Source organism: Sapajus apella, unplaced genomic scaffold (genome assembly GCF_009761245.1).
Source record: "Sapajus apella isolate SASKATOON/1434 unplaced genomic scaffold, GSC_monkey_1.0 scaffold20, whole genome shotgun sequence".
Taxonomy (NCBI): Eukaryota; Metazoa; Chordata; class Mammalia; order Primates; family Cebidae; genus Sapajus; species Sapajus apella.
The window spans coordinates 25488158-25505794 of record NW_022436960.1 but is presented as its reverse complement, the minus strand read 5'-3'; the positions used below and the strand labels follow the sequence as shown (position 1 = coordinate 25505794).

The following is a 17637-nucleotide window of genomic DNA, read 5'->3' as shown; positions in this document are numbered from 1 at the left end:
TATATATATATATATATATATATGCACATTGTTGTACAACAGATCTTTAGAACCTTTCCACCTTGCAAAACTGGAACTCTATACACTTTTTTTTTTTTTTTGAGACGGAGTTTTGCTGTTGTTGCCCAGGCTGGAGTGCAATGGCGTGATCTCGGCTCACCGCAACCTCCGCCTCCTGGGTTCAAGCAATTCTCCAGCCTCAGCCTCCTGAGTAGCTGGGACTACAGGCATGTACCATCATGCCCAGCTAATTTTTGTATTTTTAGTAGAGACGGGGTTTCACCTTGTTGACCAGGATGGTCTCGATCTCTTGACCTCGTGATCCACCCGCCTCGGCCTCCCAAAGTGCTGGGATTACAGGCTTTAGCCACCGTGCCCGGCTTTTTTTTTTTTTTTTTTTAAGGTAGAGTCTCCCTCCAATGCCCTAGCTGGAGTGCAGTGGCACAATCTCAACTCACTGTAACCTTCACCTCCCACATTCAAGCAATTCTCTGCCTCAGGCTACTGAATAGCTGGGATTACAGCATCTCACCATATCCCATGCCTGGCTAATTTTTGTATTTTTAGTAGAGATGAGGTTTCCCCATGTTGACCAAGGTGCTCTCTCAAGTGATCCACCCACCTCAGCCTCCCAAAGTGCTGGGATTACAGGCACGAGCCACCACACCCAACCTCAAACTCTATACAATGATTTTTCTCTCTTCCCTGGAAACTACCCTTCTACTTTCTGTTTCACTACTTTAGCTACCTCACATAAGTAGAATTATGCAGTATTATCTTTTTGTAAATGGCTAATTTCAGCTGGCATAATGTCCTCAAGTTTCATCCATATGAATTTTTGGATTTTCTATTTTCATGAAAAATGCCATTGGGATTTTGATAAGGATTGCATTGAATCTGTAGACTGCTTTAGGTAGTATGGACATTTTAATACCAAGTCTTCCAATCCATAAACATGGGATATCTCTCCATTTATTTGTGTCTTCCTTAATTTCTTTCTTTATTTTTTTAAAAAAGTTGGGGTTTCACTATGATGGCCAGGCTGGTCTTAAACTCTTGACCTCAGGTGATCCACCCACCTCGGCCTCCCAAAGTGCTAGGATTACAGGCATGAGCCACCATACCCGGCCCCTTAATTTCTTTTGGCAATGTTTTGTAGTTTCAGTGTACAAATCTTTCATCCCCTTGTTAAGTTTATTACTAAGTATTTTATTCTATTGGAGATACTATTTTATTTTATTCTATTTATTCTATTCTAAGTGTGATTTTGGTAATTTCCTTTTCAGATTGTTCATTAGTGTACAGAAATGCAACTAATTATGATATGTTGATTTTGTATCCTGCAACTTTGCTGAATTTGTTTACTATTTCTAACAGTTTTTTCTTAATGGACTCTTTAGGGTTTTCTACATATAAGATCACATCAGCATGGGCTCAATGGGTCATGCCTGCAATCCTAGCACTTTGGGAAGCCATGGTGGGAGAACTGCTTGAAGGCAGGAGTTAGAGATCAATCTGGGCAAAATGGCAGGATACTGTCTCTACGAAAACATTAAAAGTTAGCTGGCCATAGTGGTGTGCACCTATAGTCCTAGCTACTTGGGAAGCTGAGGCAGGAGAGTCACTTGAGCCCAGAAGTTCAAGGTTATATGTAGTGGGCTATGCTCATGACACTGCATTCCAGCCTGGGTGACAAAGCAAGACTTTGTCTCAAAAAATGAAAAATATGAGCCGGGCGCGGTGGCTCACGCCTGTAATCCCAACACTTTGGGAGGCCGAGGCGGGCGGATCACGAGGTCAAGAGATCGAGACCATCCTGGTCAACATGGTGAAACCCCGTCTCTACTAAAAATACAAAAAATTAGCTGGGCATGGTGGCGCGTGCCTGTAATCCCAGCTACTCAGGAGGCTGAGGCAGGAGAATTGCCTGAACCCAGGAGGCGGAGGTTGCAGTGAGCTGAGATCGCGGCATTGCACTCCAGCCTGGGTAACAAGAGTGAAACTGTCTCAAAAAAAAAAAAAAAAGAAAGAAAGAAAAATATGTCATCTGTGAACAGAGACTATTTTATTTCTTGCTTTCCAATGTGGATGTCTTTTATTTATTTTTCCTGCCTAATTGCTCTGGCTAGGATTTCCAATACTATGTTAAATAGAAGTGATAAGAGTAGACATCTTTGCCTTGTTTCTGATCTTGGAGGAAAAGCTTTTAGTTCTGTACCATTGAGTACCTGTATGATGTTACCTGTGGGGCCTTTCATATATAGCTTTTATTATGTTGGGATAATTTCCTACTATTCCTAGTTTGCTGAGTGTTCTTATCATGAAAAGGTACTGAATTTTGTCAAACACTTTTTCTGCATCAGTTTAAATGATCATGTGATTTCTGTCCTTCACTTTTTTTTTTTTTTTTTTTTTTTTTGAGACAGATTTTCACTCTGTCACCAGGCTGGAGTGCAGCAGTGTGATCTCGGGTCACTGCAACCTCCAATTCCCTGGTTCAAGCGATTCTCCTGCCTCAGGTTCCCGAGTAGCTGGGATTACAGGTGTGTGCCACCATGCTCAGCTAACTTTTGTATTTTTTAGTAGAGACAGGGTTTCACCATGTTGGCCAGGATTGTCTCTATCTCCTGACCTCGTGATCCACCCCTCTTGGCCTCCCAAAGTGCTAGGATTACAGGTGTGAGCCACTGTGCCTGGCCATTTTGTTAATGTAATATATTATATTGATTTTACATGTTGAATCTTTGTTGCATTCCAAAAATAAATCCCACTTGGTCATGGTGTATAATCTTTTCTCTTTTTTTCTGGGACAGGGTCTCACTTGGCTGGAGTGTGGTGGCACAATCACAGCTCACTGCAGCCTTGACCTCCCAGGATCAAGCAATTCACCCATCTCAACCTCCCAAGTAGCTGGGAGTGGGTACAGATGTACCCTACCATGCCTAGCTAATTTTTAAAATTTTTTGTAGAGAAAGAATCTCACCATGTTGTTGCTCAGGCTGGTCTCAAACTCCTTGGCTCAAGTGATTCTCCCACCTTGCCCTCCCAAAGTGCTGGAATTCAACAGGCATGAACCATCATACCCACCATATAAATCTTTTAATATAGGCTATTGGACTCAGTTTGGTAGTATTATATTGAGGAATTTTGCATCCGTATTCATCACAGAGAGTGGTCTGTAGTTCTCTTGTATTATTTTTGTCTGGTTTTGGTATCAGGGTAATGCTGGCCCTATAAAATGAGTTCAGAAGTGTTCCTTCATCTTCAGTTTTTTGAAAGAATTTGAGAAAGATTGGTATTCATTCTTCTTTAAATGTTTGGTAGGGTTGGGTGTGGTGGCTCATGTCTGTAATCCCAGCACTTTGGGAGGCCAATGCAGGTGGTTCACCTGAGGTCACGAGTTAGAAACCACCCTGGCCAAAATGGTGAAACCCCATCTCTTCAAAAAATACAAAAATTAGCCAGTCATGGTGGCAGGCACATGTAATCCCAGATACTTGGGAGACCAAGGCAGGAGAATCACTTGAACCTGGGAGGTGGAGGTGGGAGTGAGCCAAGATCACACCACTGCACTCCGGCCTGGGCAACAGAGTGAGACTCTAAAAGTAATTAAAAATAAAAATAATAAAAATAAATGTTTGGTAGCATTTTCCAGTCAAGTCATCAGGTCTGGGGCCTTTCTTAGGAGTTATTATTATTAGTATTGATTCAATCTTACTAGTTATAGTTCTGTTCAGATTTTTTTAATTTCTTTATGATTCAGTCTTAGTAGGTTGTATGTTTCTAGGAGTTTTTCTATTTCTTTGAAGTTATCCAATTTGTTGGCATATAATTGTTCCTAGTATTCTCTTACTCTTAAGATCCTTTTTACTTCTATGGCATCAGTTTGTTTTTTTAGAGACAGGGGGTTGCTTTGTTTCCCAAGCTGGGATTACAGGCTGAGCCACCACACCTGCCCTGTGGTATCAGTTTTAATGTATCCTCTTTCATTTCTGATTTTTGTTATTTGGTTCTTCTCTCTTCTCTACCAGTTAGTCTGGGAAAGGGCTGTTAGCTTAGTTTCGTTGACTTCTCCCCCAACATTGTTTTTATAGTCTCTATTTTGTTTATTTCTATTCTAATTATGTCCTTCCTTTTGCTTACTTTGGGTTTAGTTTGTTCTTTTTCTAGTAGTTTGAAGTTAGGTTATTGATTTGAGATCTTTCTTTTTTTTTTTTTTTTTGAGATGGAGTCTTGCTCTGTTGCCAGACTGGAGTGCAGTGGCACAATCTCGGCTCACTGCAACTTCCATCTCCCAGGTTCAAGGGATTCCCCTGCCTCAGCCTCCTGAGTAGCTGGGACTACAGGTGAGTGCCACCATGCCCAACTAATTTTTTGTATTTTAGTAGAGACAGGTTTTCACCATGTTGGCCAGGATGGTCTTGATCTCCCGACCTTGTGATCCGCCCACCTTGGCCTCCCAAAGTGCTGGGATTACAGGCATGAACCACTGCGCCCAGCCAATCTTTCTTATTTTTAACGTAGGCCTTTACCCCTATAAAGTCTGCTCATAGTACTGCTTTTATTGCAACCCATAAGTTTTGGTATGTTTTCATTTTCACTTAAGATATTTCAAATTTTCCTTGTGATTTCTTGCTTGATCCATTGGTTGTTGAATAGTTGTGTTAACTTTCACATATTTGTGAATTTTCCAGTTTTTCTTCTGCTATTTCTAGTATCACTCTATTATGGTCAAAAAAAAAAAAAAAAAGATGGTATGATTTGAATCTTCTTAAATTTGTTAGGACTTGCTTTGTGACTTAACGTGATCTATCCTGGAAGATGTTCCATGTGCACTTGAAAAGAATGTGTATTCTACTTCTGTTGACTGGAGTGTTGTGCATTTGTCTACTAGGTTCTAACTGGTGTATTGTGTTGTTCATGTCTTCTGTTTCCTTACTAACCTTTTGGTCTGGTTGTTCTATCCATTATTGAAAGTTGGGTATTAAAATTTCCTATTATTATTGTATACCTTCAATTCTGTGAATACTTGCCTCATATATGTGGATGTCCTGATGTTAGATACATATATAATTGTATCGCCCTAGTGAATTGGTCTTTTTATCACCATGTCATTCTTTGTCTCTTGTGACAATTTTTGACTTAAAGTCTATTTTATCAAGTATGACCATTCCTGTTATTTTTTGGTCACCATTTGTGTGGAATTATCTTTCTCTATGCTCTCACTTTCAGCCTGTGTGTATCCTACCTAACATCTAAAGTGAGTCTCTTGAAGACAAGCTACAGGTTGGATATTGTTTTTGGTTCTTTTTTTTTTTTTTTTGAGACAGAATCTTGCTCTGTTGCCAGGCGCCAGGCTGGAGTGCTGTGGCACGATCTCAGTTCACTGCAACCTCCACCTCCCAGGTTAAAGCAATTCTCCTGCCTCAGACTCCCAAGTAGCTGGGACTACAGGCACATGCCACCATGCCCAGCTAATTTTTGTATTTTTAGTAGAGATGGGGTTTTACCATGTTGGCCAGGCTGCTCTTGAACTCCTGACCTCAGATGATCCACCTGCCTCAGCCTCTCAAAGTGCTGGGATTACAGGCATGAGCCACCACGCCCAGCGTTTTTGGTTCTTTTTAATCCATTCAGCCACTCAGTATCTTTTGATTGATGGGTTTAATCCATTTACATTTAAAATAATTACTGATAGGGAAGGACTCATAACTGCCATTTTGTTTTCTTCTCTGTCTTGAAGCTTTGTTCCTCCTCTCTTGCTGCCTTCTTTTGTGCTTCATTTTTTTTTGTAATGACATTATTTTCTTTACCTTTTGTTGGTATTTGTAGTTACCATAGGAAATTGCATAAAAATCATAAAAATAGTTGTAACAACCCATTTTAAGATGATAATGTCAATCATACACAAAAACTCAAACTTCATCTTCCCCTACCCCTGCTTTTTGTTACTTAGCTCGTGAATTATATCTTTGGGTATTTTGTATCCATTAGCATGGTTTTATAATAATAGTGTTTTTTAGGCCGGGCACTGTGGCTCAAGCCTGTAATCCCAGCACTTTGGGAGGCCGAGGCGGGTGGATCACGAGGTCAAGAGATCAAGACCATCCTGGTCAACACGGTGAAACCCCGTCTCTACTAAAAATACAAAAAATTAGCTGGGCATGGTGGCACGTGCCTGTAATCCCAGCCACTCAGGAGGCTGAGGCAGGAGAATTGCCTGAACCCAGGAGGCGGAGGTTGCGGTGAGCCGAGATCATGCCATTGCACTCCAGCCTGGGTAACAAGAGTGAAACTCTGTCCCAAAGAAAAAAAATAATAATAATAATAGTGTTTTTTGTTTTTTTAAAAAGATGGGGTTTCACCATGTTGGTCAGGCTGGTCTTGAACTCCCAACCTCAGGTGATCCGCCTGCCTTGGCCTCCAAAGTGCTTGGATTACAGGTGTGAGCCACCGCACCCAGCCAATAATAGTGGTTTTTTTTTAGTAATTCTATTTTTGAGACAGGGTCTCACTCTGCAGCCCAGACTGGAATGTGGTAGCATGAACACAGTTCACTGCAGCTTTGATCTCCCAGGCTCAGGTGACCCTCCCGCCTCAGCCTCCCAGGTGGCTAGGACTACAGGCACATACCACCATACTTGGCTAACTTTTTTTATTTCTAGTAGAGACAAGGTTTTACCATGTTGTCAGGTTGGTGTTGAACTTCTGGAGTCAAGCGATCCGCCTGCCTCAGCCTCCCAAAGCACTGGATTTCAGGTGTGAGCCACCATGCCATGCCTATTTTTAATTTTTATTATTTTATATTTATACTTACAGATACTTTATTTTATAGATTTTATTTCTATATTATTTACATTTATATATATATTTTATTTATTTATGAGATAGGGTCTTGCTCTGTCACCCAGGTTGGAGTGCAGTGGCATGATCATGGATCACTGCAGCCTCAACTTTCTACACTCAAGCAATCCTGCCACCTCAGAATACCAAGTACCTGAGATCATATTCGTGTGCCAGTACGCCCAGCTAATTCTTTTGTTTTTGAGAGTCTTGCTCTGTCACCCAGGCTGGAGTGCAATGGCATGATCTCGGCTTACTGCAACGTCCACCTCTCAGGTTCAAGCGATTATCCCGCCTCAGCCTCCCAAGTAGCTGGGACTACAGGCACTGTTATTGCGCCCAGCTAATTTTTATATTTTTTTGTTTTAGTAGAGATGGGGTTTCGCCATGTTGGCCAGGCTGGTCTCAAAATCCTGAACTTGGTTGATCCACGTCGGTCTCCCAAAGTGCTAGGATTACAGGCATGAGCCTCTGTGCCCGGCCAATTTTTTTCTTTTTTTTTTTTCTTTTTGAGATGGAGTTTCGCTCTTGTTGCCCAGGCTGGAGTGCAATGGCTTTGTCTCGGCTCACCACAACCTCCGCCTCCTGGGTTCAAGCGATTCTCCTGCCTCAGCCTCCCAAGTAGCTGGGATTACAGGTGTGAGCCACCACACCTGGCCAATTTTTTTTTAAGAGAAAAAAAGATGTTGCCCAGGCTGGTCTCCAACACCTAAGCCCAAGCAATTCTCCTGCCTTGGCCTCCCTAAATGCTGGGATTACAGGTGTGAGCCATCACACTTGACCAGCTTTTATCTTTAAATCCTATACCGCAATTAAAAATTATTTATGGGCCAGGCACAGTGGCTCATGCCTGTAATCCCAGCACTTTGGAAGGCCAAGGCAGGCAGATCACCTGAGGTCAGGAATTCAAGACCAGCCTGACCAATATGGAGAAACCCCGCCTCTACTGAAAATACAAAATTAGCCAGGTATGGTGGTGCATGCCTGTAATCCCAGCTACTCAGGAGGCTGAGGCAGGAGAATCTCTTAAACCTGGACGATGAAGGTTGTAGTGAGCTGAGATCACATCATTGCTCTTCAGCCTGGGCAATGAGAGCGAAACTCCACCTTAAAAAAAAAAAAAAAAAAGATTTATGTACCACCCATTACAGTATTATGTATATGGCTATATATCCACCTTTGCCAGAAAGCTTTATATTTTTGTATACGTTTGTGTTGTTGACTAGCATGTTTTCATTTCAACTTAAGGATTCCCTTCAGCATTAGTTGTAAGGCAGGTCCAGGAGTGATGAGGTTTTTCGTTGTTGTTTATCTAGTAAGGTCTTTCTTTCTCCCCACCCCTGCCTTTTTTTTTTTTTTTAAGAGATAGAGTTTTCCTATCGTCACCCAGGCTGGAGTGCAGTGGTGGTGCAATCTCAGCTCACTGCAAGCTCTGCCTCCCTGGGTTCAAGCGGTTCTCCTGCCTCAGCCTTCCAAGTAGCTGGGATTACAGATGCCCACCACCACGCCCAGCTAATTTTTGCATTTTCTTTTATTTATTTATTTATTATTATTATTTTTTAAGACAGGGTTTCACCATATTGGTCAGGCTGGTCTCGAACTCTGAACCTCAGGTGACCCGCCCGCCTCAGCCTCCCAAAATGCTGGGAATACAGGCATGAGCCACCATGCCTGGCCCTAATTTTTGCATTTTAAGCAGAGATGGGGTTTCACCATGTTGGCCAGGCTGGTCTCAAATTGCTTGGGCTTCTCCTTAATTTTTGAAGCACAGGTTTGCCAGAGATAGTATTCTTCGTTGACAAGTTTTTTGTTTGTTTGTTTTTTTTTTTCCTTTCAGCATTTTGAATATATCAAGCACTCCCTTCTGGCCTGTAATATTTCTGCTGAGAAGCCACTGATAGTCTTCTGGGAATGCCCTGTGTGTGATAACTTCCTTTTTCTTTGCAGCGTTCATCTTTGTCTGACTTTTGATGGTTTGATTATAGTGTGTCTCTGTGTGTTCCTCTTTTGGTCATTCAAATTGGAATCCTTTGAGCTTCTTGAATTTGGATGTCCATTTCCTTCCTCAGATCTGGGAGGTTTTTGGCCATTACTTCTTCAGGTAAGCTCTTCACACCTTGATCTGCCTCTCTTCTCCTGAGAGTCCCATAAGGCAAACATTGACCCACTTGATAGCATCCCATAAGTCCTCCAGATGGTCTTCACTTTTCTTTTTGCTCTTCTGATTTGATAGTTTTAAATAACTTGTCTTCAAGTTTACTGATTCTTCTGTGTGATCAAAGCTAATGCTGAACCACTCTAGTGAATTATTTCAATTAAATTATTGTGCTCTCCAGCTTCAAAATTTGGTTCTGTTTTAGTTTATATTATTTTGTTCATATGTTATTTTCCTGATATCATCACTTTTTTTTTTTTTTCCACAGAGACAGGGTCTCGCTGTGTTACCCAACCTGGTCTCAAACTGAGCATCCCAAATTGCTGGGATTATAGGCATGAACCATTGTGCCTCACCTAGCTGTTTTTCTGTGTCTTGTAGCTCATTGAGCCTCTTTAAGATTACTACCTTGGGAGAATAAAATACCTAGGAATACAACAAAGAATGTAAAGGACCTCTTTAAGGAGAACTACAAACCACTGCTCAACTATATAAGAGAGGACACAAACAGATGGAGAAACATTCCATGTTCATGGTTAGGAAGAATCAATATCATGAAAATGGCCATACTGCCCAAAGTAATTTATAGGTTCAACGCTATCCCCATCAAGCTACCAATGACCGTCTTCACAGAACTGGAAAAAAACACCTTAAACTTCATATGGAACCAAAAGAGAGCCCACATAGCCAAGTCAATTCTAAGCAAAAAGAACAAAACTGGAGGCATCACACTACCTGACTTCAAACTATACTACAAGACTACAGTAATCAAAACAGCATGGTACTTGTAGCAAAACAGAGATATAGACCAATGGAACAGAACAGAGGCCTCAGAGGCAATGCCACACATCTACAACCATCTGATTTTTGACAAACCTCACAAAGACAAGCAATGGGGAAAGGATTCCCTGTTTAATAAATGGTGTTGGGAAAACTGGCTAGCAATGTACAGAAAGCAGAAACTGGACCCCTTCCTGACACCTTACACTAAAATTAACTCCAGATGGATTAAAGACTTAAACATAAGACCTAACACCACAAAAACCCTACAAGAAATCTAGGCAAAACCATTCAGGACATAAGCATAGGCAAGGACTTCATGACTAAAACACCAAAAGCACTGGCAACAAAAGCCAAAATAGACAAATGGACCTAATTAAACTCCAGAGCTTCTGCACAGCAAAAGAAACAGTCATTAGAGTGAACTGGCAAACAACAGAATGGGAAGAAATATTTTCAATCAACCCATCTGACAAAGGGCTAATATCCAGAATCTACAAAGAACTAAAACAGATTTACAAGAAAAAAACAAACAAGCCCATTCAAAAGTGGGCAAAGGATATGAACAGACACTTTACAAAAGAAGACATATATGAGGCCAACAAACATGAAAAAATGCTCATCATCACTGGTCATTAGAGAAATGCAAATCAAAACTACATTGAGGCCGGGCGCGGTGGCTCAAGCCTGTAATCCCAGCACTTTGGGAGGCCGAGGCGGGTGGATCACATGGTCAAGAGATCAAGACCATCCTGGTCAACATGGTGAAACCCCGTCTCTACTAAAACTACAAAAAATTAGCTGGGCATGGTGGCGCGTGCCTGTAGTCCCAGCTACCCAGAAGGCTGAGGCAGGAGAATTGCCTGAACCCAGGAGGCGGAGGTTGCAGTGAGCCGAGATCACGCCATTGCACTCCAGCCTGGGTAACAAGAGCGAAACTCCGACTCAAAAAAAAAAAAAAAAAAAAAAAAAAAACTACATTGAGATACCACCTCTTGGCAGTTAGAACGGTGATCATTAAAAAATCTGGAGACAACAGATGCTGGAGATGATATGGAGAAATAGGAACACTTTTACACTGTTGGTGGGAGTGTAAATTAGTTCAACCATTGTGGAAGACAGTGTGGCGATTCCTCAAGGACCTAGAAATGAAATTCCATTTGACCCAGCAATCCCATTACTGGGTATATATCCAAAGGATTATAAATCGTTCTATTATAAGGACACATGCACATGAATGTTCATTGCAGCACTGTTTACAACAAAGACCTGGAACCAACACAAATGCCCATCGATGATAGACTGGACAGGGAAAATGTGGCACATATACACCATGGAATATTATGCAGCCATCAAAAACGATGAGTTCGTGTCCTTTGTAGGAACCTGGAAACCATCATTCTCAGCAAACTGACACAAGAGCAGAAAATCAAACACCACATGTTCTCACTCATAGGTGGGTGCTGAACAATGAGAACACATGGACACAGGGAGGGGAGCCACTACACACTGGGGTCTGTTGGGGGGAAATAGGGGAGGGACAGCGGGGGGTGGGGAGTTGCAGAGAGATAGCATGGGGAGAAATGCCAGATATAGGTGAAAGGGAGGAAGGCAGCAAATCACACTGCCATGTGTGTACCTATGCAACAATCTTGCATGTTCTTCACATGTACCCCAAAACCTAAAATGCAATTAAAAAAAAAATTAAAAAAAGAAAAACGATGAGTTTGTGTCCTTTGTAGGGACATGGATGAACCTGGAAACCATCATTCTCAGCAGACTGACACAAGAACAGAAAATTAAACACCTCATGTTCTCACTTATAGGTGGGTGTTGAACAATGAGAACACATGGACACAGGGAGGGGAGCATCACATACTGAGGTCTGTCGGGGGGGGCTAGGGGAAGGAGAGCGGGGGGTGGGAAGTTGGGGAGGGATAACATGGGGAAAAATGCCAGATATGGGTGATGTGGAGGAAGGCAGCAAAACACATTGCCAGGTATGTACCTATGTAAGAATCCTGCATGTTCTTCACATGTACCCCAAAACCTAAAACACAATAAATTATATATATATATTAAAAAAAAAAGATTACTACTTTGGATTATTTGCTGGGTAACTCAGAGCTATTTCTTTAGGGCTGGTTTCTGCAGTAGTTTGTTCCTGTGGTTGAAGAACACTGCCTTTTTATTTTTTGGTGGAATTTGGGCATTTGAAAGAAGTCAAGCCTCTCCCAATCTTTACAGACTGGCACTATATGGGGGAAGATCTTTCCCAATCAGCCCAGCTAGAGATTCTGGGACCTGTCAAATCTTTCCAGTAATGTGTCTTCTCTGGTCTTGTGTTTAGAATTTCCCAATTAAGTAGTTTTGCCTGTTTCTGTTGCAGGGGCTCCTAGTCTCTTCCTCACTCTGGTATCTATCTGCAGTACTGTAGGTTCTCCATACTGCAACAAGCCACTGAGTGTTCCTTTGTTTTCATCCTACTGCAGGTTCTCTGTACTTCAACAAGCTAGTGAGTGTTCCTTTGTTTTCATCCAAAATGTGTTGGTTCCTCAGTGCTCCAAGTCATGTGAGACAAAAACCAATCCTTTAGGCAGCCCCCAAAAAGGTAAAACAGCTGACAAACATGCCATTTTTCTTCTACCCTCCAAGGGAGAAGCCACAATTTCGGCATTTTCTCATGATCACCTAAGGCTGGCTAGAAGAAAGGGTGAACTACAATGGCTTTTCTTACCCCTGTAAATGCAGCTGTTCTTAGATTTGTACCTGCCGGGCACTACACTTGCTTAAGTGCTTTCTGGAGTTTTCATAGATGTTTTTTGGGCCATATATTGTTGTTAAGTTAGTGTCTCAAGGTTACAAAGTCTGGGGCTTCCTATTTCTTCATCTTACTGGTACTCTGAGACAGCTATCAATTTTTATTGCTATTTGGTGAGTGCATTCCTTTCCTACAGTCTGCCTACTCTTTCTAGTTTGCTATTTCAAATGTGCAGACTTAAAAAACCAGATAAGTTGGCTTTTTAAGAATGTTATGACTTATAAAAGTAAATGTTTTATAAAAACAAAACAGGGTTCATTCTGGGTACAGATTTAAAAAACAAAAACAAAAAACCAGAACAGAACTGAGAAACTAAGGATGAAGATTTCAGACCACTATTTCCAGAGGTTCACTTACTGTTGGTGCTGGTGTTTCCTTGGCCCATGATTAACAAAGTCAGACTTCTGAATACATAAGGTATACTTTCATTGCTATATGACGGTCTTATATTTGTTCTGTATTTCTATAAAAACCAGTGTCTTAAAGCTCTGGATTTTTGGTTCTACGCAACACAAGTCACACTCTATTTAAGCCTTCTATCCTGGTTGAAACACTACTTTCTCTTAGTGCCTGATCCTTCCAAATATAAAAGGCCACCTGCAAGTTTCATATATTTTTTTCTCACCAGTCATAGTGAGTACCGCCAAAAGATTTATCCATCCTTATCAGTAAGCCAGTCAGTAAATTCACTGAGCAGGCTGCCTCCTTGAGTATATGCCATATCTGTAAACATGTTCAATTCAGATCTGGTCCCACTATCCAAGAATCAATCTAGCTTCAGAGAAAAACTAAGTAGAGTGAGGAAGTAACACATGCTCCCAGAGTGACCTGGAGTTGCAGAATTCAGGAGCCTAATTATAGGTACCTGCTTCACACACATTTCCTATTTAAGTGTCTGAGGCCATATGGTAGAAAGATATCAGAATTAAGACTGGACTGAGCTTTTCTGCAAATCCATATTCCTGGTTTCAAGCAAGACATTGGCACAGGGCCTGTGAAGTCCCAGGTAGCCTTCCTGTAAGGGAGCATTCCACTATTACCTCAACCCCAAAAGAAAGAACTGATTTCATTTGCATTCCTTGTCAATAGATAAGGAATGGTTAGACATTAGCAACTGTGGAGGGCAAGCTAGTGGTCATGATAAGTAAGTGAATGGATGAATAAATGATCATTTAATCAATCCATCCACTAAAAGGTAACTACAGCTAGGGGACCCTGGTATGTATTTTCCTGTCCTTTTAGACCAGGAGTCATTGACTCTAGGTTGGAAAAGGTGGGATGACAATCTCCCAGCCAAACTTACCCTCTAATATAAAAAAATTTTAAGACATTTGAATTCTTAGCAGTGAGATTCTTGTCCATCTTCCTGAATTTGGATACTCGGCTTACCTCAAATTATATAACAGTTTGCAGAAGAAGGTTGCATGGGCACAAGCCTCAATCATCAGTCCCCGAGAACGGCCCTGCAAATACAGCCAGATGCGATCTTCCTCTGGAACCCCATACTCAAACTGCAGGGACGCAAGGTCCTTGAGCATGTCCATTTCCAAGCCACTATTTCCTGCAGTGATAGATACTAATTAATTTGGCTCCCTGTCCTGGTAGAAGAGGGGTCTGTGTAGGAGGTAGTATGATGGTGTGTGTGCCCAGGTCACAAGCACTCATGATGGTGGACTTCAGCACCTCTCCACTCCCAGATTCTGAACTCGGAATTCACCTCTCTTGAATTCACACTCTAGAGTGTGTTTGAGGATTCCCAATCACTGGCTGCCCATGAATCCTGGACTCTTGAAACATCTGTACGAAAACCCAAAGTACTGTTCCTCCACACAGGCTACAGGCACTGTTTTCAGCAGCTGAATTTACAGCAGTTGAATTTATTTTTTTATTTTTTTTGAGATGGAGTTTCGCTCTTCTTACCCACACTGGAGTGCAGTGGCACGATCTCAGCTCACCACACCCTCCGCCTCCTGGGTTCAAGCAATTCTCCTGCCTCAGCCTCCCGAGTAGCTGGGACTACAGGCGTGCACAACCATGCTCAGCTAATTTTTGTATTTTTAGTAAGGACGGGGTTTCACCATGTTGACCAGGATGGTCTCGATCTCTTGACCTCCTGATCCACCCTCCTCAGCCTCTCAAAGTGCTGGGATTACAGGCGTGAGCCACCGCGCCCAGCCAACGCAGTTGAATTTTACAGGTGTTCTTGGGCCAGGACATTTTCCTTCCATTCCCTCCTGGGTTTTGGAAATAGGACTGAACACATAAAATCACATTTCAAAGAAATTCTTCCCTTTCACTAAACTCTGTTATCCACAAGGCAGAAAAGAACCCAAACCAAGTATCGCTGTCCCCTGTCTAGATTTTACAGGACATCTAGATTTTACAAACTAAACTCAAAGTCATATAAACCCATCAATATATATCTATCACCAACAGAGAAGACTGGCTCTGCTCCTCAGTACTTCTGTCCTGGAAGGCAAGAACTACATATCCAAGGAGAATTACCCAAGACACTTGTCATTGTGACTCCTTAACTACCAGATTATGGTCTCTGAGTCTTAAAGGGGCCAGCCCCACTTAGAGGTTTTCCTGATTTGAATATGAGGACATGAGTTCCTTCTACTACTTCTAGGAGTACTACATTAGAGCAGTATGAGACTCTCCTTTTCCCAACAGAAGATTCTGGATTTCTAGGTTTTTTTTTTTTTTTTTGGCAGACTGGAATGTCACAGATCTTAGCACTACTTGAGTTAGTTTACAACTCCTTTTTGTGTTCAAGAAACCAATAACCTTTTTTCAGGTGAAATTCACATAACATAAAAGTAGCCATTTTAAAGTGAACAATTCATCAGTACATTCAGAGTGTTGTGCAACCACCTCTGTCTAGTTCCAAAATACTTTCATATTCCCAAAAGGAAAGCCCACACCCATTAAGCAATTACTGCCCATCCGTCCCCACCCTCAGCCTCTGGAACCACCAATCTGCTGTCTGTATGGATTTACCTATTCCAGATATTTTATATAAATGGGATCACACAATATGTGACCCTTTGTGTTTGGCTTCTCTGAACCCTTTTATAGGAAGGCTGTTACGTGACACAATCTCTTTAAAAGCAAAGTCTCAGCCAGGCGCAGTGACTCATGTCCGTAATCCCAGCACTTTGGGAGGCTGAGTCAGGTGGATCACTTGTGGTCAGGAGTTCAAGACCAGCCTGGCCAACATGGTGAAACCCTATCTCTACTAAAAATACAAAAATTAGCCAGGCGTGATGGCACATGCCTGTAATCTTGGCTACTAGGGAGGCTGAGGCAGGAGAATTGCTTGGACCTGGGAGGCAGAGGTTGGTTGCAGTGAGCCAGGATTGGTTCCAGCCTGGGCGACAGGGGAGACTCCGTCTCAAAAAATTAAAATAAAATAAAAAACAAAGTCTCTGCACTAGAAAGGAGGGGCATGGAAGTTCTCATCAAACCTAAGAAACACTTCCTTACACCAAAACCGTCAGTAGGTCATCCAAATGTTGCCAAGTAATACTTCCTGCTCCAAAGGAAAAAGAAGTTCCAAACCTCCTAGACTAGCGTGGCCAATGCAGCATGAGTTGTACAGACATGAAATCTAGGCCTATCCTTTACTCATGCATTCTCGAAAGTGGGGATTCAGTTGCTACTGTTTTGTATTATGTCACCTTGCTAGGCTGAACTGCAATTTCCAGAATTCCATTCTCTATGTTTCTGGTTAAGATGGACCACTGGAGATTTTTTTTTTTTTTTTTTTTTTTGAGACAGAGTCTCATTCTGTCACCAGGCCGAAGTGCAGTGGCACTATCTTGCCTCACTGCAATCTCTGCCTCACAGGTTCAAATGATTCTCCTGCCTCAGCCTCCCGAGTAGCTAGGACTACAGGCGGGCACCACACCCAGCTATTTATTTTTAGTAGAGATAAGGTTTTACCATTTTGGCCAGAATGGTCTTGATCTCTTGCCCTTGTGATCGGCCTGCCTTGACCTCCCAAAGTGCTGGCCATGCCCAGCCACCGAAGATATTTTTGTGCAAGATCAGGAGGGTGGAAATGAACAGCAACCAGCCTGTATTTCAGTGTGCGTAATAGGGGGAAGTACTTTCGTAGTTCACACACGTTGTTGTTTATCTGCTGGGTACCTTGCTGGTGTGGGGCAACAGTTGGGCCTGTAACTGCTACATCTTCCCTGGTTCCTCCTTCAGTTGCCCACTCCTGGGCTGGGTGTTTTTCAGTTCCATGACAAAGGCCACTAACTTTTCCTGTGGGGCATCCACTTCATCAAGGTTGAAGGCTGTGAAAACTGACATGGGTTCCAGTCTCTTCTAATGCGTTCTAGCTTGTCCCTGCTTACTTACTTTATAACAGTCTTCCCTTCTTCACAGCCTTCCCTATGGATTTCAAGCTCTACCACTGGACATGAAGACAACTACCTTAGACAGACCCTCCAGCTGCCATACTTGAGTAGAAGTACTCAAACAGAAAAGACAGGCTCTACTCCTCAGTACTTCTCATCCAATTTCTCTTTTTTGAGACGGAGTCTCACTCTGTCACCAGGTTGGAGTGCAGTGGCATGATGTTGGCTCACTGAAGCCTCCTCCTTGCAATTCTCCTGCTTCAGCCTCCCAAATAGCTGGGATTACAGGCATCTGCCGCCACGTTCAGCTAATTTTTGCATTTTTAGTAGAGATGGGGTTTCACCATGTTGGCCAGGATGATCTCAATCTCCTGACTTTGTGATCCGCCCGCCTCAGCTTCCCAAAGTGCTGGGATTACAGGCATGAGCCGCCATGCCCAGCCTCATCCAATTTCCCTAACAAGTCAGAGAAAGGTCAAATTTCTCTAACAAAACTGCGTATATAGATTAGATAATGCATATATATGCTTAGTGGCTCTGTTTCTCTAAATGAACCCTAACCAATATATTAGTTAATAAAGTAACCACTTAGTTTCAAGATGAACCAATAACTTTAGTACAATCTTGCAAATTAAACTTTTGTTTTTTCAATAGCAAGAAGGGTGATC

The 17637-nt window shown here is 42.2% G+C and overlaps 1 protein-coding gene across 1 annotated transcript in view; it reads right to left on the bottom strand.

The window, feature by feature from the left end:
* NOXRED1 (NADP dependent oxidoreductase domain containing 1) overlaps positions 1–14472 on the bottom strand; it is a 38437-nt gene extending 23965 nt beyond the window's left edge. Inside the window, exon 1 of the mRNA XM_032287745.1 lies at positions 13989–14472. Coding sequence (XP_032143636.1) covers positions 13989–14143 — 155 coding nt within the window. The 5' untranslated portion in view covers positions 14144–14472. The remainder of the gene's footprint in view (positions 1–13988) is intronic.
* Between the last annotated feature and the right edge of the window lie 3165 nt (positions 14473–17637).